Below are 21,624 nucleotides of genomic sequence, written 5' to 3' on the forward strand. Positions count from 1 at the left end.
TACATTGTTGAGGGATGCATTTTGTTACATTTGAACTAAGATCATGTGTGAGTTAGTTGTATTATATTATTTTGATGATATGTTACATTACATTACACGTCATTTAGCTGACGCTTTTATCCAAAGCGACTTTCAATAAGTGCATTTCAATTATAAATAATACATTAGAGTTTGGGGAATTTAATTGAGCGATTAATCGCTCACACTTACACAATCTTTGGTTGTATTTTTCTGCAAGCTGCGTGTGTTGGGGAGCAGCTCAGTGTGGAGGAGAGGCCCCTGGCCCTCCTCCTCCAATAATTGCTATTACTAATAGACAACAATACGGGGCTGTAAGGCAAAGACCAATTGGCCTGTGGAACAAATATTAGTAAAATGCCCCTGTGCATCCTGATGTTACAAACATTTAAATGTGGTATGCAAAGACGTTAGAAGAGGTTAAGCTATCTACAACCATCTAAACCAGTGTCAGACGACTGCTTGTTGTACGGGTGTTCCCTGCAGCAACCTGCCAAAGACATTGAGTCTCTGCCTGGCCTGTGTAGCTTGTGGCTATGACATCATCCTCCGATGTGGACGTGAGTGGATGTGCATAAAACCCCACTGCTAAGCTGCAGAGCGTGCTGTGCTGAGAAAATCTATGCTGGAAATGCTCTTCTAGATGCACGATTCAGGGCATGCCTCCGAGTGTCATTGTGGCGGCAAAGCATTCCTGCTGCTGCGCAGGCTACTGGTGTCAGCAGATCTTACTGGGAAACGTAGAAGAAAGAAGATCTCAACAAATGAGCCGCAGAGAGGATGCACGATGCAAAGGGTTTAAATGTGCAACGAAAGCATGCCTGACGATTACACGCCCCTTCCCACCGTTTGTCGAGCCTCATTATGCCCACGCAGAGCAGTGTCAGACATGGCAACATCTATTTTTGTCAACCTTGCATCAGAGCAACACATCGTCATAGGCTGTGCCTCACTGGTTACACGGGCCGATTAAAGGAAGACACATCAATGAGAGAACATATTGATTCTCAGGGTTTAATCCAGTGCACACATTTCGTGTGTGTGTGTGTGTGTGTGTGTGTGGGGTAAATGTTAATTTACAAACGCATGACAGGAGTTGTCTACTTGTATGATCAAATCAGTAGCACCACCTGCTGGCCGGACTTTGGTAAGACAGGGATAAAAAGTACATATCTTCAAGTTTCTTAATTGACAGAATTCCTTCTACATCAAATATATTCCTCCACTACTCTTAAGCACTTAAAAGCCATCAGATACTATTCCCTTAGTTTTTTTTAGAATACCACCGTCATTTAATAAGGCTTAAAAGTGAGGAGGACGGCATATTTGCTCTGATTGCGAGAGGTGGAGACCACTCTTAGTTTTTGGTTAATCTTAACAGTCTTTGGATGTCGGGCTCGATGTCAATGGTGGGGAACCTTTTGCTGTATCTTTTAAAGGGTTCTCCCTCCGGCCCAACGAGAAACTTCTCAAAGTTCCACGAGACGTCCGTCCTGCTGACGGGACTCCAAACCAGAAACTTGGGGTCGTCCGCGAGGGAGGTGGGGTCATCGTCGGGATAGGGGAGCTTATCTTTGAGATAGGCAAAGACCGGGTGGGTGCCCGTCCCGTTCACGTCGCACTTCTCACAGATGGTGAAGGTGGGTTGAAAGCCGCCGCCTGGACGCACGTGTTTCAAGGAATTCAGGATCTCATCGTTTTTGCAGTTCTCCTGCAAAACAGTTTGCCCTTTTCTTCATATTGTCCAGTTATTTTGTACACAGTAGCATTGTAATGACTTAGTTTAAGCATCATATTGGGGATAACAGCGTGGCTAAACTCCTACAGCCGGTTAGACATGGATTTTAAAACAACAACGTCATCATCTGCATTTAAGGTCATCATCTGGCCCAGAGGTTGGAAGGTCAACCCAGACCACGCTGCTCAACTAACCTGATACCCAAACTGGTTACAGGGGAAGCCCAGGACCACCAGCCGATGGGGGTACTTGGTCTGCAGCTGGTTGAGCTCGCTGTAGTCCCGGGGGGTGGTGCCTCAGAGAGAGGCCACATTCTCGATGAGGACCACGCGTCCCCGTAGCACGTTGAAGTCCACCGAGTCCCCCTCCAGCGTGGTGGCTCTCAGGTCGTAGAAGGTCTTGGCGATGAAGGTCATCTCGACTGTCGCTGCGTTCCAGCCGGGATCTCAACCTGCGACTGTGTCCCGCTGCTCGGCCACCTGACCCAGGTGACACCTGACCCACCCGCCTTGCAGGGGTGTAGAATGACTGCAGGAAACTAATCCTCAGCACACAAACATGCCTCTTTAACGGGTTCCGATAGCTGCATTGTAAAACATACAAAAACACAAAGTGGGTTTCTGTACGTTTTACAATGAGGTGCTTTTATTTCATTTCAGATGAGCTGTGAAAGGCGTTTAATTTTTAGTTTTACAGCTATTGTAATTGTTTTGTGACAATTGAGTGAGTGCTCCCCTGGGCATGTATTTGACGTCCTCATTGTAAAGATACATTTGTGAAATGGACTGTGTATAATGGCATAAATTTGGCTTTGCTATCTATGACATCGTTTCAGATTTCCTTAAAAATTTAATGTGTCTTTCTCAGCAGCTGATAAAAAATACATGAACCTGTCTGAACTCTCCGTGGACGTCCTAACCTCACTCTCAATCCCAAATATAGTGACTCAGCAAGGCCGATACACCCAATACTTCAGTTTTAAATACGGCAATTTATTAACTTAAACATTGTTTTTTTTGTAACATCCTTGAGCTTCAACCGTTACATTAAGATGATGAATATCTGGGGCGCCAGTAATATAAGCAATCGTAACAATGCTTATCAATGTAACAGACAGTCGGCCAAGCCACGGACATACACACACATACATGCACTGAATACGGCACAAAGCGGTCTCCCTTGCGGAAATGCTTGGTTAGAGTTTGCCGTCTCGCTGCAAATTTGATTTCTTAGAAACGCATTCAGATTTTTCCCGTCAATCTGAGGCTGCACAGTATATTTGCTCAGGGTAAATCTATCGAGCATGTGCATTGTTCGCTTAGCGAGACCCGTCGAGCAGATGGAAATATCGATCAACGAAAGGCGGAGCAAAGGAACGATGTGTGTGAAGCTAAAGCACGAGGAGCCACATTACGTCCCTCGTCTAACAGGCGCAGGTCTTCTGAGCATCGCCGCCTTTCTCTTCTTCCAAAGACGCCTTCTCCAGGTAATCATCCAGGGAGCCCAACAAGTCGTCCACGTCGCGCTCGTGAGCCCGCAGCACCAGTTGTGTCATGCGAGTGAACGCCTGAAGGACGAGAAACGCACGAGACAATAAGCAAGAATGCAGCTGGGTTTTTATTTCCCCCCCCCGCAGTGTTTGTTCACGTCTCTCGCGCGGCGGATCGTTTCTCGTGCGTCTCGTGTCTTGCCTCACTGATGTTATCGCTGGTGGAAGCACTGGTCTCAAAGAACTCCATCCCATAGGTTTCGGCCAGCTACAATATCCAGGTGGATACGGTGAGAAATCAGCAAATCAAAAAGGGGAATTTAGGAAGTATGTAAATAAAATAACACGTTCTGTGCATATACATTAATACGTTATTCCTGTAGAGTTATGCAAATAGAACAGACACACACTAGGTTTTATTTATTGTAAATTGTGCAGGGGGACATTAGGATTAATGATGATCTTATTAAAAATGTATTGGTTTTCACAAAAAGTGTCAGTGAGTCCCATGTGTGATAAAGTTAATACGTTTAATAAGGTAAGTTTAAAGGGGCATTTTTAAAATTTTGATTTGATTGTATTGTATTTTGACTTTGCCCCATGGCTCATTTTCATGTTGTGATTATATCATAGTGAACTACTTGCCAAACTAATAAAACACAACTCAGATTTAGCTGTGCATCCTTTAGAAAGGTCCATTTAATCCTGATAATGTTATCATTGCAACCTACTTACTTCCCGATGGATATTATTCCTCACGATCCGTCATGACGCGAGTGAAATGCAAAATGAGACCATATGAAACCCACAAGAATACGGTTGAATCACCTTGCTTCCTTGGTCCTTCGATACCTTCCTACTCGTCTCCTCGTCCGACTTGTTCCCCACCAAGATCTTCTGCACCTTGCCCGGCGCGTACTGCAGCAAAACAAAAGACAGGACAGACAAGCGGGCGGAATGACCTCACGGTCTCGCAGCTCACGCGGAGCACTCACTTCGTCCACGTCGCCGGCCCACTTCACCAGGTGCTGGAAGGAGGACTCGCTCGTGATGTCGTAGACGAAGATGATGCCCTGGACGGGAAGCCACGAAGAAGCGTTAGGGAACGGCCGCTACGGTGACCTGGGAAGGCCGCTCGGGCGTGGCATCACCTGTGCGCGCCTGTAGTACTGCTTGGTTATGGTCTGATAGCGTTCCTGACCCGCCGTGTCCCTGCACACACACACACATCCGCAGAGGGAGATTACACAGCGTGCTGGTCGGGATTATTCTGTGCATGCAGGAGAATTGGACGGAACTTACCATATCTGCACCCGCACCCTGGTTCCATCTAATTCTAGTGTTCTCATTTTGAAATCAACTCCTACGAAATGGGAAAAAAAAACAAAAAAAACAAGGAGAAAGACGATATTGAGATTTCATGATGCAAACCGCGACCCCCCCCTCACGAGGTCAAACTGGAATCACTTGACGGAGTAAATGAAAGTCCTCCGCCGGCTCAGACACAATTACCCCTTCTGAAGGACACTGCATGCTGTCAGCTTGTAAATCACCGAGCATCCACAAGGGATGTGACAAGGCCACAGGGCCAAGAAATGTGACGTGTGAGTGTTGCCGACAAGACGCGTACGCGCAGGATACATTAAAAGGAAAGATCCCATACAGTTCATTTACTGCGATTGACTTCGGTTGTTGAGTCCACACACACACACACAGATAGGATTATTTTTGGTTGCTCGTCCTACATACTTTCTGCAGTTTTGAGATGATCTATCCTGAATGTATAGAAGATATGTGGGTTATTATCTCAGGAATGGAGCAACCAATAATAATGACCAATTACGACAACCATCACGCGTCCAGAAGAGCTTTCACACAACGACAAGTGGGTTTAATCCCACGTTAAAGTCTCTCCACAAACCTTTTAGCCTGAATAGCCTGAAATCGCTCCCCACGGAAGCATTGGCTGACTGTTTTTCCTTGCTGATGCAGAAATGATTTACTCCTTTGTGTGTAACATCATTAGTCTTTTACCCAGTCTGAGCACCAACGTGAGCCATTTTCTGAATAAATAACAGCACATGAAAGACTATTTTTTTCTTCTTATTGTAACTGTGGGGATAAAGATCTTTTTTTCAGAACTCTCTGGCATCCTTCACTTTTGGGGCCTTTTTCAGAGCAGCTTTCTAATCACTTGGGTGTTTATTCACTAAGTTTCAGCGTCGTTGTGGCTCGATAATCCCCACAAGCTGAGCAGGCCTGCTTATACTTTAAACAACAAAAAAAGAAGGTAAAACTGACGATTGTTCGGAAAGTTCAGCTAAAAAGTCATCAATCAGCTGAGTGACGTTCACCGGGTTCCACCCGCAGCTGGAGGCGCGGGGCGACGGGATGCGCTTGGGCCGCTGGTCGGATGTCTTACCGATGGTGGAAATGTGTGAAGAATCAAAGTAACTCTCCGTGAACCTGCGCAGCATGCACGTCTTCCCGACCCCCGAGTCCCCGAGCATGAGCAGCCTGAACAACACGTCGTACTGCTTAGCCATGACCAGAAGCTGAAGCACAGGCGTGACCCTTCCATGGAGCTCGGGGAGCGCTGTGGCTGCGCGCTGCCTTCACTGACCCTCGGAAAAATAAAACTCCCGGCTGTGCACTCGGGAGATACGGATGTGGGGATTTTAGATTAGCTCAGAAGTGACATGACGTATAAGCTGGTTGTTTCAGTGGCTTTTTCTAACAATAATATAGATCAGCGTGCTGTTGTTGCATTTGAGTTCATCGGATTGTCAGTTAAAGACTCGCGTTCTGAAACGTGTCCCACGCCCCCAGAAGGCACCACGGAACCTGCCCCCTTGTGTGTGTGTGTGTGTGTGTGTGTGTGTGTGTGTGTGTGTGTGTGTGTGTGTGTGTGTGTGTGTGTGTCAGCTGGGACACATGAACTCGTCCCAAACTTCATAGTTAAACAAAGTGTATACGCAGGGCTTTAACCGGCTATCATAAGTACTGAGGCTCATTCCACATTTCACAGTAAGTGATTTAGAGACATTCAACATCCTGAAAAGTCTCCAGTGGATTTTCACTCGTCACTGGCTTCTATCAGCACCTTGTTAAATATAATGAACGTGTGATTATTTCCTTAACCGGGAAGCGAAGTTCACTCTGACATTTCCCTCCATAAACACATCAAATGTAGCAAAGCTCTCACAGGACGTGATTAAAAACGTGTTGAGTCACAAATACATCCCAAAAGGATAAAATAGTTTATTTATAGTCTCATAATAAAGGTATGCCTTAACTTGCAAGACATCTGTTGGCAGTATGTACAACATACCTGTAATTTCCACGGAATGGAACAAACAAATATTGATTACGTACACGCTAATTTACCTCTGCAAAAAAGGACAGAAAAGAAATAAAGTTGAACGTTCCCGGCACGGGCAAACATTTCAAGCAAAGGCTTTCCTTTGCAGAACTGACACCATTAAAGAGTATACAGCGTTACGTACTACACACGGAAATGGACTTCCATTAACAAAAATAAAAGGTCGCTGCCCTTCACTTGCATTGTGTAACATTCGGTATCCAATAGGGGGTCTTTTTTTTTTTTTTTTGCTGTTGCGATACTCATTTTTCATCTGATAGTAATAAAAATAGAGGAAAAAATAAATAGTTGTACCTGTGGGAACTCCATTAAAACAGCAGGTCAACTTGTTCCTCCTCCTGTGTTCTCTGGAAAATCTCAAGCCAAACATTCTAGAGATCAAACATAACGGGGAGAAATGAATGTCGGTGCGTCACTATAAATAGAAGGGTTCATTTTCTAAGACAAAGGCTTCAGTCACCTACACTGAGTGAGGGGGGGTGTTGCACCGCGCGTTACATCACGTCAAAAGCAACTTCACATTCTGTTCTTTTTGTTTTTTTTGGAAAAGTAGGAATATTAAAAAGGTAAACTAACCCGTTATCACCACTTCGTCAAAGATCAAAAAGTCTCATAACTCCAGAAGATTGCAGAGGTTGTGAAAAACAACCAAAGGAGAAACACAGACATATGTTTGTTTAATACCTTGTCATCTCCACATTTGATTATGAAAGGTAGAAAAAAAAAAAAAAAAAAAAGTCCTTCAAAAACTGCACAGCTGCCTCACGTTGGGGGTCTTGAGAGTCGTTGGATGGAGTGACGGGATGCTCGCCAGGAGGAAAGAAGGTAGAAGCGTTTTTTTTTATTTCTCTTTTTTTATACATACTAGCATCCCTCTCACGCAGCCTCCACCTCGCCTCGTGGACCGCCGTTAGAAGGCGGGACTTGAGTGCGGACAGGCGAGAGGATTCGGCGGCCGGGGGGAGGGAGGGGGGGGCATAAAGAGTCTGTTTGGAGAGCCGGGGGTTGAGCCGAGTCTAGCTGGGCTCCACGCGCAGCTTCTTCCTGTTGGGCGGCTCGTCCGGCTCCGAGTCGGAGCTGGAGTCGGAGCCGCCGTCGAAGGCCGACACGGCGCTGCCTTTGCGGTTCGTGTACAAGCTGCTGTCGGAGGAGGAGTTTGTCTGCAGCTGAGTGTTGCCCTTTGCCTTCTCCAGGGCTCGCACTGCAATTCGCAGAAACAAAGGAGGACGCAGTCGATCTGAATCCAAATGCTGCTCAATGGAAGTGACCCGAGGGTCGTAAATAAAACACGGCGAAAATGACAAGATGAGAAGAAAAAAACAGACAATTCCACCACTTACCTTGCTGCTCCAACACTGCATTTTGCTTCTTTAAGTCATCGATGTCTTGCTGGTGGGTTTGGTTTTTTCGTCTCATGTACTGGATGTACTCGGTGGCTTTGTCTAGAATCTGTGCTCGGGAAGCCTGTTTGACAGAACTCTGTCAGCAAAAATTTCAGAAAGCCGTGGGGAAAAGCTGCAGTGTCTGTTTGTTCAGGGAGAACAACATCAATTGTGCAAAAACAGGTATACAAAGATCACAGTGTCATGCACAGATCTTTCAATAAGTTGTTAATTATCTAATAATGGTTAAATAAACAACAGGATTATTTCGAGAGGTCAGCAACCTTTAGCACAAAATGTTGCATGTTGGTCATCAAACAACATTTCCTGCAGCTCTTAGAATTAACTTGAACGATTTAAAGACTAAGGAAACGGCCTGTGGACACTAGCAGATCTTTCGGTGAGGTCTCAAATTGAACAGCTTTGGCTTTAATGGGTACAAAGTTAAATAATGTAAGATAAGGGGGTTGAATATCATGGACGTATTAAACGAGCTGTGGACTTCGCGTAGTGACCACGTCTGCAGAGACGACAGTTATAAAGTACAGCGGTGCGAGATGAGAAACGCTGCGTTCTCGCTTGCTGCAGCAGAGAAATGCATTCGTCCTTTGAGCTTCGTGCTGCTCACCGTCTTCAGCTCGCATACACTGTTTATGTGCATTACATAAGGGACTAAACAAAGCCCCGGAGCAACATTCCGCACAAACGGAAATAAAAGCTAACCGTTTCATCCTGACTGTTTGGCACCTGTATGTTTTTATGCCTCTTCAACATATTTGCTGGAATATGGAATGTAGGAAATGCATATAACTTACGCTCACCTTCTCCCCTTGTAACGCAGGCACAGAGTCTCGTAGGCCGTGGAAGCTGTCTTTAATGTGGTCCCTGCGTTTGCGCTCCAGCGCGTTGTGATGGGCTCGCTTGTCTGCCTACGAAGGGACAGGCGGGAGTTTACGCTTAGAAATGTGTGTCACATACACACAGGACACTTTGCGAATTATAACACATCCAAATGTGAAGGCTGAAGATATGCAAACTCTGCAGCTTTAAATTACAGGTGAGTTGTGATGTCATCTGTTTGCAGAATCTCATCTGAAGGGTGCTTTTAGTTGCTTAAAAGGTGGAGCAGCGTGTCCTGACAGTCTGGGCACTTTGTCCAACAACTTTACGGGAACTCAATAATAACAACAATGCCTAAAAACTGACTGAGCAGGACCGCTAGAGGCCAAAAAAAACAAACTAATGTCAGGCTCAATCGCTTGCAGGAGTTAACTCACCTGACGACAAAATACATGCATACTTGGGTGTATATTTGTATAACGTGTGTCTAACGTTAAAAGAGCTGAATAAGGCAAAACAAATCGGAATGAATCTCCTCATAGTTTGTTATCATACAACTAACAAAAAAAGTGAAATGCATAGACAGCATAAATATAGAACAGGATAAAATGACGATCGTGATTTTGTGTTGACATGTGTTAATAAGAACGGCCCTTATAAGCAGGTTGTAACATTTGAATATTTGCATATTAAGACTTGACTATCCTGTGACATTGAACTGTGGGCTTGCATCACATTATTTATGTTTACTGTGGTAAGAGGATCGGAAGCTGGAAGCTTAAACCAAAGGGGGGGAGGGGAATGGCTCTGAGAAATATGGGACCAGATCGATGATCGGAATACATTGTCTGTTAAACAACAGCGGCTGTGTAATTAAATGCTGCGGGTTTGTAAACCACGGGGAATTCCAATTAGCATGTTGAGTATTGATCTTGTATAAGTATGCTTCAAAAGCTGTGCACGGTCTCCCTTTGGTGGAACACTTTTGAATACATTTGGTCCAGAAAGCTGCAGGGAAGTGGGACCTGGACTTGGCATGTCCGTGATGGGCAAAACAAGAACACGTGAACGCGCTCGGCTGGTCCTGTTTTCGCAGCCGCGTCGGGGCTTGCTGCGCGTGTATTCGTGTAAATACGGTGACGTCGCTTTAAGCGCCCAAGATGGACGTTTTAAAGACTTGCAAAATTGAAGTTACGCCAACTACGATAAATCCTCACATTGGAAGAGAGGGGATAATACAGCATATGAATCTATTAAATGTCACCTTTAATGCAACAACTGACAACGTCCATCTGAGCAGCAATCCACGTTAACCAAACTGTTTTTATCATAACTCAAAACTTATGTGAACAAACAAAAGTGAACTGTCTCAGGATTACGAAACCCATTTAAATTGGAAGGATGAATTCAACGACGTATTTAAAATAAGTACCGTAGAATGTATCGCACTTGAAAGTGTTGTTTTGTATGTTATGTGTAACCTAATCCCGAGCCAGTCGGTCTGACGTAATTGTGACGTCAACGGGTGCTCCCAGCACCTGTACCGTAACGACACAAAAAGCGGCGCGACAAAATCTGATCGATGGTCGGTTCAACTGGGTCGCGCGGAACGACGGCTCACTTGACCCCACTTGACACCAGAAAACGGGGCAACCTACTCCTCAGACCGATGTGTTCGACGCTGATTAAAAGCCCTGCCAGCCAGTTAGCGCTTCAAAAATGTTTCTTTCCCAGATTTGTCTGAAAATCTAGTGTCTAAACCCAACTAGCTTAGCTAGCTAACTCAATCCGATAGCTGAAGGTTGGCAGGAATGTTAAAGTTGCTGTTCGGCTAACAGTTTGGCTAGCTACTTCCAGAGGAAACTAAACCACATACATCGCTGTCGACGTCGATGTCATCGTTTTCGCTCATTCTTCGGTAAAGCGCTACGAGAAAAGTAAACAAGCAGCTGTCAAAACAAAGTGCGTCGACAACTGGAGGCAAATAATAAGAGGTAGCACGGGGGCTTCGCTACAGCCGAGACATGACGAGAAACGGTTTCTCCACACGTGATTCGCCTACACATGGACGGGGAAACATAAACAGCGCAGGCGCAACAACACAAAGCATTGTGGGCAATGCAGTCATTCGCCAACGCGCGCTCTGCCTTTCGCGGGCGACGCCGCCGGGAAGGTGAACTGCATTTCCCACAATGCCGCGGATTTGAACGCGCCCACCTCGCAGTACCGTTATAGCCTACAAGTGGCAGAGTCGGCGGGTGTCGGGATGTTTATTTCTCAAATGGATCACAATGTTCTTTTTCTGCACATGTATGAATAAATATATTAGTAACGGCATCTCATCAGAGTGTAACAGATGCTTCAGTGATGGCCTGAACAACACACAGTCTCGTTTGATAACAGTCTCTCCAAAAATACCCCAACATGAACACAGGGCTCTGCAGTAATAAGGGACAGTATGTGCTGTTGTGGTCCAAAGTGTTTGCAGCAATAAACTAGAATATTATCCTGGCAAATAATTATGTGGCCAGATGGTGCACTAGCTCGCCATGGCTGCCCTCCCCCGCTCACCATTCATCACTGCACAACTTGCCTCGATAGGACCTTTAAATAGCTTCTGCAGCAAACATCACTGCTTATACACACCTACTGCAGCTTTACTATCAGGGCATTGATGCATTTCAATAAGACAAAGTTTAACACAATTTAGTCCTTTAAGAAAACTCAATCAACACCACAATGTTTGCTATTACAATGAATATTTAGATAACAGAGGGTATATCTACAACATATCAGCACACCTTACTTACTCTCTATTGCACTTTTTACAGACTAGAGGTCAGAAAGTTCTCGACAGAAGCAGAAAGCTATAAAAATGTAATTGCTTCGGAGCTTCTGTCTCTACGGCTCGGTCACCGCAACCCAATAACTGGGCCGGTGCGTGGGGCGGAGAGACCATTCAACAGGTTCGACCTGACCTTGACTAGTATATATGCAGCGCTCTGCAGGTAAGGGTGAGAATTCTGAAGTGAATCCGTTACTCCGCAGGGAGCCGGGGGAAGACAACCCGCTACCGTAAAGACTGAACCCCCCGTTTGCTCATTTTCTGTCAGGTTCAATAACAAGTTGTATCATGTTTTGTCGGTGATATCATTCACCCGAGCTCTCCGCGTGTGGGAGTACCAAGATTGTATCATTCAAGCAATTGTTCCTGCAAGATTACATTTGACTTCATCATTTGACTTTTTAAACCCTTTAATTTTTCCCGGATCTCAATCGTGCTTCAGATAGCGAGGCAGCAACGTTTGGGCCTTAAAAACCCACATCAGCTCGGTGAGTTGTAAATGAAAGGTCTTCCCGGACAAAGCACCCAAGTCCCGCAGTAAAAAGAGGCCCCCTTTTGAAAAGACTAACAACACAGTTAGTCTGCCTGGTTGCGTAATATTAATAGAGGGTTTGTTCACACATGCAAGCAACAACGAGTGAGAACATTCCCTCTTTAGACGCAAACCCTTTGAACATTTTAGAGCCCAAAACTTCCCAGGGAGCCCCGAAAGCGAGGAAATAGGGGAACAACCTCGGTGTGTGGATGACTTCCACCAACCGGCTGAAGAGCAGGATTCGCTGGAATTCTGTCTAAGAAGTACAGATAATAGTATCAGTGGCTGGAGTGGATAACTACTGGAGTTCACACGTACTGGTGTTGCTATGAGCCCATGTGACAGCGAGGGGAGGGTGAATCAGGGGAGGGTGAATGAGGGGGGTGGGGGGGGGGGTGAAAAGTAGTTAAGAAACAAGAATGTGAGGAGAGATGGAAACGAGTGTGCGCACGGCGAAGTGGAAGAAGCTGCCCTGAAGTTAAAGTAAGAAAGTGCTTTTCATCCTTCCTCAGCGTTTCTTTTTACACGTTCCGATTGAAAGTGTTTCATTCGTAGGTTTTCGCCGGCAAATTTGACGAAAATGAGAAAAAGAAGAGTAAAAGGCTGAAGTTTTGTCTAGATGCATCATGCTTGTTAATACCTGTGACGTTTCCAGTGTCATAGAACTACTAGAATCTTGGAAAAAGAGCCATAGTGCTGCAATGTGTGATACATTCATTAACACGGCTAAATTGAAAACTTGTGCAGTCACATATCAAAGTGCAATCCGGGAGTTGTTTTAAACCAAACTAAATTTGCCATGTTTTGTAATAAATGAATAGTGCAACAATAATGTCTTTTAGTTTAGAGATAGAGGTATTTGCCTTCACGACATTTAAATGCATTATACGAAACGATTTGAACCAAAAAAGGGCTTCCAGCTGTTTTGGGTTTACAGGCAGCTGAGCGGATGCACAACATCCTTTGATAGATATGTAGGATTACATAAGGTCCCATCACTCTGTCAACACACAATAAGTGGCAGCTTCTTTTCTTCAGAGCTTCATTGGGTGGTGAAGTCGGTAGTCAACTAACTAACAAACAACTCCAACCCATGTTGGTTTCTGACCAAAACATAATGGTTATTAAAATCCAGCAAATTAGCAAAAGCATGCATATGACCACTTTTCATCAATGTGTTTATTTATTAAAATAAGGACTGTAGTTTATTTACATGATCATGTTGGATGCGCCACTAAAAATAGTTTCCCACTGATGCCCAGTTAATGTATGTTTAAGTAACATTCGACAATAACTGGGCGGGTTTTTGAAATCTGTTTGCTGTAGAAACAAATTGGCTTGAAAATGCAAAAGCATACATTAAATTCACTAGTGTCAAATATGTGTTGCCAAAGTATATTGACTTTCAGAGTTATTGCAGCAAGAGTAAGTACCTCCAATTTAGCCGAAGTGTTGATGTAAATGTTCAGCGTCGGGTCCGTAGGTTCACTGGCCCGGTGCTAAACTTTACTTTAAGTGTTAAATTGACGCTGTGTAATGAGAGACGGAGGCGTTGGTGGTTTTGATCTTTTCACAGAATTATTTGACAGTAAGACAACAATTAAGTATTTGGCTCTTTACAGGTATAACAGGGATGCTCAAACATTTTGAACATTTTAATCAATTAATCGCACGATGGGCAACTATTGAAAAAAATCTAAAAACAGAATGGCTTGAAGGAACTGTGGTTTTTACTTCAACAAGTTGTTTTGAAGATACTGAAGGGGATTGTAAGATATCACCAAGAAATTCCTCATTTGGACAAAATGTCCAAATGAGGAATTTCTTCCGACCGGAGAATACAATACAATAGCTTTAAACTTTCTAACCAAATACTGAAATGAAATGCAAGCGCCTGCACACGTTAATAATAAGGTCAATATTTATAGTCTGCAATTGCTTCGCTGTCGATGTGATTGTGTCCTATTCGCTTTGTGCGACAGGTGAAAGCCGCAGCACGAAGATGAACCTGACTCAAGTCTCCGCGGGGAACGTCTCCGGTAACGGCAGCGTGGGATTCCCGAACGAACTCTCCCCCCTAAACAAAGCCATCAACGTCCTCTCCATCGTCATACTCTTCGTCACCATGATTTCCCTCGGCTGTACCATGGAGATTTACAAAATCAAGGCCCATCTCCTCAAGCCCAAAGGGGTGGGCATCGCGCTGCTGGCTCAGTTCGGCGTCATGCCCCTGACCGCGTTCGCTCTGGCCAAAGCGCTGCGGATGGACCCCGTCAAGGCCGTGGCCGTGCTCATCTGCGGCTGCTGCCCGGGGGGAAACCTCTCAAACATCTTCTCCCTGGCCTTGAAGGGCGACATGAACCTCAGGTAAAAAACTGTGGCACCACGAGCGACGTTCAGATCCCCCCCCCCACTAACGCTTCTTCTCCTCCTCTCTCGCAGCATCGTGATGACCACTTGCTCCAGCATCGCCGCGCTGGTCCTGATGCCCCTGCTGCTCTTCGTCTACTCCCAAGGCTTCAGCGGCCTGGAAAGCGCCGTGCCGTACGTGCGCATCGTCTACGCTCTGGTGCTCACCCTGGCGTCCTGTTCCGTCGGCATCGCCATCAACCACTACAGACCCCGGTACGCGCCGGTGGTCATGAAAGTGAGACTCCTGATACTTGACTCAATAGTTGATGCAGCTGTGTGTGTGTGTGTGTGTGTGTGTGTGTGTGTGTGCGTGTGTGTGTGTGTGTACACCATTGGAGGAGGTAAACACGTCGTCCCTTCGTCGACAGGTCGGCCTCACTGTGCTGATAATCTCCAGCATCGCCGCGTTCGTCCTGTCTGGTATCCTCGCCAAAGACTTTATGTGGATGGTCCTCACTCCAGATGTTCTGGCCGTGGGTGCACTGATGCCGCTGATCGGCTTCACGCTGGGATACGTCATGTCCGTCATGTGCAGGCTCAGCCAACAGTAAGCGTGCGCACACTCGCCTTCGTCTGGAGTTGCTTTTACACACAATTCAATTCAATTTCCGGAAGGCCTGAAGAGGTGAAAATAGCATTTTGTGAAGATAATGCAAAAATTGAGCAGAATTCTGTGAATACTTCTGTTTGTGGGTTTAAGCCTCGTGTTCCATTTCATTCTACATTACACTTCTACTCCATTACATTACAGAGAGAAGTGCTTCTCACTCTGATACATTTAGCACAGCATCTATTTTCTATATGGACAAAAATGCTGCACTTAAAGAATTAACTACACAATAGTAAACATGTAAAATGGCACCTGCATCAGTAATAGTGGAATAATCATTTTGCAAAGGTAAAACCTGTCTGTTTTATCAAGTACATTTTAGTAATTAACCACTGAATAACTATGTTATTTTACTTACGTAAAGGCTCTGACTTCTTACACTAAAGTTTCCAATTAGATTATTGTATGTTGAAATTATCTTTAGTAATGTCAAGTATTTGTTTTCTCTGGTAGCCTTTAGAACTGGTGCATTCTGGTAGGAAATGCAATAACGCCGTATCAAAACCAACGGCGAGGGACTCTCCTCTTTCCAGATACTGCAGGACCGTCTCCATGGAAACAGGGTGCCAGAACATCCAGCTGTGCGTCGCCATCCTAAAAGTGACCTTTGCCCCCGATGTCATCGGCCCCATGTTCCTCTTCCCCCTGATCTACATTACATTCCAGTGTATGGAGGCGCTCCTCCTGACCCTGTGCTTCAGATGTTACCGGGCCTTCAAGCCGCCGGCCGAGGGTAAAGGTCACAGCTGCCTTTTGTGTTTTTCTAGAGTGGCGCTGGAAAGCTTCACGACGGCTCGCTCCGCAAGTCTAACACGTGGCTTCTTTTGCACAGAGGCCGTTGGCGTCAGATCGGAGGAGTTGATGCAGGCGTGACCGTTTGACAGCGGACGACCCCGGCGCCGCAGAGGGAAACCAGGAAGAGACGCCGAGATCTCCACATCGTCTGCGTGGTCTTCTCCTAGGCCTGTGATACTGGCATAAAGACTGTTTTCTGTTCTTGATCAATTTCATGCAATGATAATGCCAGGTGGCGCCTGCTAGCCAACAACTCAGAATAATGACATTTTGTATTTATATTTATTAAGATCTGCAGCTAATTGGAACGACTGGCACCGTGAGTGTGAATAACTTTTGAGACTTTGAACTCAATGAGACCAAAGGGATGTGAAAAGGGAATATTCAATTCGGACACCTTAAATAATGTTTATTCAAAACGAGCGTATGTTATATACAGACTTACATGTAACTTAAATAATTTTACATATATTAAAAAGAAACATCTTCACAAAAACAAGAAACATGAATCAAATCCTGGGTTAAAAGCAAATTCAACGGGGAGGCAAACAAAGTGAACACTGACTTAATCGGACACCTTCTCATTTTTGTGTAACTATATTTACAGTCACATGACGGGTCTGCAGTAGAACCACAAGTGAAAAGATATATACTTGTTTTTTAATGTTTCCAAGAGTTGTGGAAGCATCAAATAAAACCACAGCTGATCAACAGCTCTCTGGTCACGAGTTAATAAATAAACATCTTAGTTCCCCGTTTTGAACTTAAAACATTACGATTATTTTACATTATTTTCTACAATGTACAAGCAGTCTGAATAAATTAAATAATATTTTCTGGTGTACAAGTGATGTGTCTGACAAAGCCACACATTAAATCACTAAGCAGTGCAGGTTTTTTAACCAGCATTCATTTTTAAAACTCTTCATCTTACACATTATAGAGACCCGTGCATAGAAGTGGGAAGCTAAGGCCATTGAGGACCAGACAATACATGTGAACACTTGAACAAGGTCAAATGTAGCCTCTTAAAATGTTTGCCCTCGATCCGATGAAAAACACAGCAAAAGGGAAAAGCAGCCTCGAACTGTACAATAGCATCTGCAACAATGTGAGTAATGATTAACAATTGAAACAATTATCTGGAAAAAAAAGAAAAAAAATGTTGAAAACAACAAAGTGTGCATGACTTGGGACAAAATGTAGACGACCTGGATTTCATGCAGCTTTGCCAACGTGCCCCTCGAAAAGTAACAGCAACCAAGACACATGCAAATAATACTTTTGCAGGTTTTGCCCATTCAACTGAAACGCTTCAGCCTTGTAAGACCCACTCCTGCAGGCGCTGGCTGTTCTTTCCGTTTTTGACATTTAAAAAAACTTGCGAGCTCCGGACGTTGGACGTACACCATGTTGTGCAGGAATTCCTCTCAAAAACAAGATGCGAAGCATGTATGTAGACGTGAATCCCCTTCTCGGGCCTCCTTTGGGACGGACCGAGGAACTGATCCGAGGAACCCACAGAGTCACAAAGAGCCTCGTCTGTTTTGACAGCTGTGGAGAACAAGAAGAAGCGTCCCGCTCGCCAGAACGGGGAGTCCGAAGGATTGCTGCATTTTTCAGGCCTCCTTCAGCAACGGCATATCTGTGGAGCACAGACACATTTTCATCACTGCCAAGAGTAGACTTCTAGGTAAGTAAAAATTCATGTTGAAAGAGGGCTTTACCATCAGAGTAGTCCATCTCAGAGTCCAGACACGGGCTGTGTTGGTCACCGCCTGCAGAGGACGAAGGCGCGGCGGCACCTGCATGCTCTAGGACCCGGGCAGAGGATGATGGTGAGGAGGAGGAGGACGATGGCACGGGGTGCACGACGGCCATCTCTGACTGCTGCTGTTTGCGGGACGAAGGCCTGGAGGGGCCGGCCTCGGGCGCTGTGGCACGCTGACCCTCGGACAGCACGATCTGGACGCGGGACTCGCAGGCGAGAGGCGAGGCCGGCGCCCCGCACGCACTCACAGCCTCCTCGTACGAGGGCAGAGACACCTGGACTCCTTCCACCATGATCGACACGGGCTGGCCGGACACCCCGTGATCACGTCTGGGTGTGGATAAACAAATGAAAAGAATCAAATTGTTACTCTCCTGGCCGTTCAGGAGTGCATGGCATGTTTTGAGCGCCAACTCACCGATGGAGGGACTTGAGCTTCGGCTGTAGAAGTACAAACAGCACCAGCAGCAGCAGGATCAGGGCCACTGAGCTGGCAGTGGATGCCACTATGGACAAAGCCGGCATCCCTAACGGTAAAGTTGGACTGCGGCCTGTGAGACGGGTAACAATTGTCAGTCATCAATGCACAACTTGTTTAATCATCTAGTTGTTCACATGTGTAACCCCCTCCCTCCCACTCCCGTTTACCTTGCTCCATGAGGCAGCTGACCTTCATTTGGCTGTCCCACTCCCCATACTGACAGGTCAGGTATTTGTAGTCTCCCTTCAGAACGTAGCCTTCCTCGCAGAAATACTCTATCACAGTGCCGTGGGAAAGTCTCTGGCACGGGGCGGGGTGGCAGGTGTAGCCCCCGCTCTGCGGCTGGAATGGAGGCTGGCACACTAGAGGGGAGAGCGTAAAATGCATTTACCTCAACGCTGCACGATGACACCTACTAGCTCAAATGATGGAGGATCAAAGCACAGTAAAAAATACGCCGCCTTTACCGTCAGTGCGGATACAGCGAGGAGGTTCCGAGGACCAGTGTCCCAGCGTGGAGCAGGTGAGGAAGCTGGGTCCGTCGGGCAGGTAACCGGGGTCACAGCTGTACTCCAGTACTGTTCCCACAGGGAACGAGCTCCTGTTCGTATCCGTCAGATTAGTAGAGCCATGCTGGACGGTAGAGGGCCGTATACACCCTTCACGAAGAGAAAACAGTCCAAAATACAGTTAATGGCTTTTATGGAGACATTTATGGAGACTATGCTACAATCAGGGCCGCGTGTGTCCTGTTATTGCAGAGGCTGGACGTTGATTCTAGACAATGATGCGTCTCTGACCTCTCGTCGAGTGGCTTTTGTTTGACCAGAGTGACAATGAATCTATTCTGAAGGCTTTTAAACGCTGACACACATATAAAGTCGATCTGATCTGGGTTACGTGGCAATACCAGGTGTCCAGAGTGGCGGAAATGTAGACAGCGCAGTGAGGAGGTTGGTTTTTTTACCGTCACTGCGTATACAGCGAGGAGGCTCAGAGGTCCAGCGTCCCATTGGGTTGCAGGTGAGGAAGCTGGCTCCGACGGGCAGGTAACCGGGGTCGCAGCTGTACTGCAGCACCGTGCTCACGGGGAACAAGCTCCTGTTGCTGTCGGTCAGGTTAGTTGAGCCATGCTGCACGGTAGAGGGCCTTACGCAACCTTAAAGAACAGACAAGAGTCAAAAGTACAATTAATAGCACATTTATTTAAAAATATTATCAGTCGTGTAAAAACAAGTGATTTCATGCAAAGATTATTTGTGTTGAAGAAGGACGAAACGATGACAGTGCGCATTATATATATATATATTGCACCATGTGTAATAACTCCCACATTTGGGGCATTATTTGGCCGACGGGACCCGCGTATTGACCTTTTCCAACACCCGAGTTTGAGGACTGACCGACCTTGGCTAACACAACTGATCTGCATGGGCCCGTCCCACTGCCCGTCCTGACAGGTCAGGTAGTTGTAGTCCCCACTGAGAACGAAGCGCTCATCACAGAAGAACTCGATCACGGTGCCGTGGGAAAACATCCGGCAGGGGGACGGGTGGCAGGTGTAGCCCCCGTTTTGGGGTTTGGAGAGGGGTAAGCACGCTGACGGGATAGAAATTCATAAACACATTGAAGGCACACAAAAGAGGTTTCTACTTTTTTTGTTGGCTCTACTGAGTAGTTGTTGACGGAGTAGAAAAGACAGCGGCGGAGCAAATGTCTTACCACCGCTGCGTATGCAGTGAGGAGGATCGGAGGTCCAGCGTCCCGTTGCGCTGCAGGTGAGGATGCTGGGTCCGTCCGGCAGGTAACCGGGGTCACAGCTGTACTGCAGCACTGTGCCTGCGGGGAACGAGCCTCTGTTGTTTTCGGTGAGGTTTACCCAGCTGTTCGGGACCATATACGGCCTCACACATTCTGGGAAATGAAGACCGGAAAAAGGAGAAATGCTGTTAAGCTGCTACAGTTATGAGGAGAATTATTACAGTGAATAGCGCTTGAACGTGGCTGGATACGCGGTACCCAAACGCCGAGTGCTTGAGATATCATGGTGGAAATCTAAGTTGGTTTTAATATATTTAACAACTGCAAAGCTTTAAAAGTAGCTCAAGACATGTTTATAATACCCAACCATAGTAAATGTTTAGTAAACCACACCAAAAAAGAACACATATATGACATTGAATCAGTTAATTATAGGGATGTTTATTGGTGATCTTAATGATGATGATAAACACGGAACACATCTGGAAAGATAATCTGGCATATGTGTAAATCAACGTTTGGGCCAGTTGATTAGGAACAAGCGATACATCCAGTGATTTGAAAATACACAATACAATACAGACGTAATGCACTGCGTTTTTTTGTCCTGTCTCCTCTCACCTGATCCTTGCCCAGGGGACACTGCAGTCAACATCAGCAGCAGCAAACAGAACCTCTCAGCTGAGCTGTGGGCCCCACAGGCTTTTGATATCGACTCTGTCATTCCATTGCACATCTTCCCCCCGCAGAGTCAATTCAACCTGGTGTGGGAAGAAGATGTTGTAATTAGAACATGGCGTAAATGCATCAGGACGAAAGGGCCAAACACGAAGCTTCGATCACCTGCCGCAGGGAAATAAAACACCAGCGTCACTGGTCTAACGTGAATCTTGTACCGAGCTAGCGTTTATTACGGACCGAGGACGATTCATCGGTGAATACCGTGGATCGAGTCAGCGTAGCAACGACTTTAGCTCGTTACACCCCAACATATGAAATATAACATGTGAATGAACGGATCCAGTGGCTACACACCCATTTCCGTTACAACCTATTAGCTAGAAAAGCTCCGTGTGTTAGCGGGACACAACAAAACCCAATATAGCCCCGTTAATTACACACTCTGTTATAGCGATGATGGTTAGCTGCTTGTTGGAGCTCAGTTACCACCATGTGAATATATGACTCCAACAGAGCACATATTAGATGGGATTATCTGTTAGGATAACGTTAGCTACCTGGGACAATCAATGCTAACCGTTAGCCTTCCTGGTGTGCTACCGCTAGCTGAACGTGAAAAACGGTACCCACCTGAAAAACACTGCCTCGAACCCCCCGGCCTCGCTCTCTCACACCGCGGGCATGTTACGGACGAGAAATCAGCTACATCGACGACATTTAAAGCCGCTGCCCGACCGGCTGTCGTGTGATTTAACGAGCCGAGCGGTGCCGCTACAGCTAACCCCCTAGCTAAGCTAACGTTAGCTCTCTATCTGCTAGCCCGTTACCAGCTACGCTAGCTAGCTAGCTGCATCGATGCGGGCATCAGCTGACCCGCCTCCACC

General features: G+C 46.0%; 5 protein-coding genes across 12 annotated transcripts; 1 reads left to right on the forward strand and 4 right to left on the reverse strand.

Annotated features, from left to right (window-relative positions):
* Positions 1 to 1,016: 1,016 nt before the first annotated feature.
* Positions 1,017 to 2,172, reverse strand: gpx2 (glutathione peroxidase 2). Its single transcript, XM_040198998.2, has 2 exons — positions 1,951 to 2,172; positions 1,017 to 1,729 (listed from the first exon to the last, which is right to left on the reverse strand). The coding sequence occupies exons 1-2, from the start codon at positions 2,170 to 2,172 to the stop codon at positions 1,376 to 1,378; spliced, it is 576 nt and encodes a 191-aa protein (XP_040054932.2). The 3' UTR covers positions 1,017 to 1,375.
* Positions 2,173 to 2,717: 545 nt separating this feature from the next.
* On the reverse strand, positions 2,718 to 5,876 carry LOC120832582 (ras-related protein Rab-15). Of its 5 annotated transcripts, none has more exons than XM_040198984.2 (7): positions 5,668 to 5,876; positions 4,548 to 4,608; positions 4,397 to 4,457; positions 4,241 to 4,318; positions 4,074 to 4,163; positions 3,453 to 3,513; positions 2,718 to 3,323 (listed from the first exon to the last, which is right to left on the reverse strand). In XM_040198984.2, the coding sequence occupies exons 1-7, from the start codon at positions 5,789 to 5,791 to the stop codon at positions 3,247 to 3,249; spliced, it is 552 nt and encodes a 183-aa protein (XP_040054918.1). In that variant the 5' UTR covers positions 5,792 to 5,876; the 3' UTR covers positions 2,718 to 3,246. The 5 variants fall into 5 exon arrangements, with proteins under 5 accessions (XP_040054918.1, XP_040054916.1, XP_077945548.1 ...); XM_040198982.2 differs by having other exon boundaries at positions 3,448 to 3,513; positions 5,668 to 5,874; XM_078089422.1 differs by lacking the exon at positions 3,453 to 3,513.
* Positions 5,877 to 6,482: 606 nt separating this feature from the next.
* On the reverse strand, positions 6,483 to 11,040 carry LOC120832598 (protein max). Of its 4 annotated transcripts, none has more exons than XM_040199007.2 (4): positions 10,726 to 11,040; positions 8,831 to 8,938; positions 7,968 to 8,106; positions 6,483 to 7,828 (listed from the first exon to the last, which is right to left on the reverse strand). In XM_040199007.2, exons 1-4 carry the CDS (start codon positions 10,759 to 10,761, stop codon positions 7,644 to 7,646), a joined length of 468 nt encoding a protein of 155 aa, XP_040054941.2. In that variant the 5' UTR covers positions 10,762 to 11,040; the 3' UTR covers positions 6,483 to 7,643. The 4 variants fall into 4 exon arrangements, with proteins under 4 accessions (XP_040054941.2, XP_040054943.2, XP_040054942.2 ...); XM_040199009.2 differs by having other exon boundaries at positions 7,968 to 8,091; positions 10,726 to 10,992; XM_040199008.2 differs by having other exon boundaries at positions 7,968 to 8,091; positions 8,825 to 8,938; positions 10,726 to 10,992.
* Positions 11,041 to 12,350: 1,310 nt separating this feature from the next.
* On the forward strand, positions 12,351 to 16,549 carry LOC120832571 (hepatic sodium/bile acid cotransporter). The gene is made up of 6 exons (XM_040198963.2): positions 12,351 to 12,712; positions 14,212 to 14,596; positions 14,672 to 14,876; positions 15,010 to 15,188; positions 15,785 to 15,984; positions 16,084 to 16,549. Exons 2-6 carry the CDS (start codon positions 14,232 to 14,234, stop codon positions 16,122 to 16,124), a joined length of 990 nt encoding a protein of 329 aa, XP_040054897.1. The 5' UTR covers positions 12,351 to 12,712; positions 14,212 to 14,231; the 3' UTR covers positions 16,125 to 16,549.
* Positions 16,439 to 21,615, reverse strand: LOC120832540 (sushi domain-containing protein 4). The gene is made up of 10 exons (XM_040198909.2): positions 21,371 to 21,615; positions 20,681 to 20,820; positions 20,021 to 20,212; positions 19,706 to 19,897; positions 19,266 to 19,457; positions 18,766 to 18,957; positions 18,466 to 18,660; positions 18,236 to 18,368; positions 17,774 to 18,147; positions 16,439 to 17,691 (listed from the first exon to the last, which is right to left on the reverse strand). Exons 2-10 carry the CDS (start codon positions 20,793 to 20,795, stop codon positions 17,666 to 17,668), a joined length of 1,611 nt encoding a protein of 536 aa, XP_040054843.2. The 5' UTR covers positions 20,796 to 20,820; positions 21,371 to 21,615; the 3' UTR covers positions 16,439 to 17,665.
* Positions 21,616 to 21,624: the final 9 nt, after the last annotated feature.

This window comes from Gasterosteus aculeatus, chromosome 15, assembly GCF_964276395.1.
Source record: "Gasterosteus aculeatus chromosome 15, fGasAcu3.hap1.1, whole genome shotgun sequence".
Taxonomy (NCBI): Eukaryota; Metazoa; Chordata; class Actinopteri; order Perciformes; family Gasterosteidae; genus Gasterosteus; species Gasterosteus aculeatus.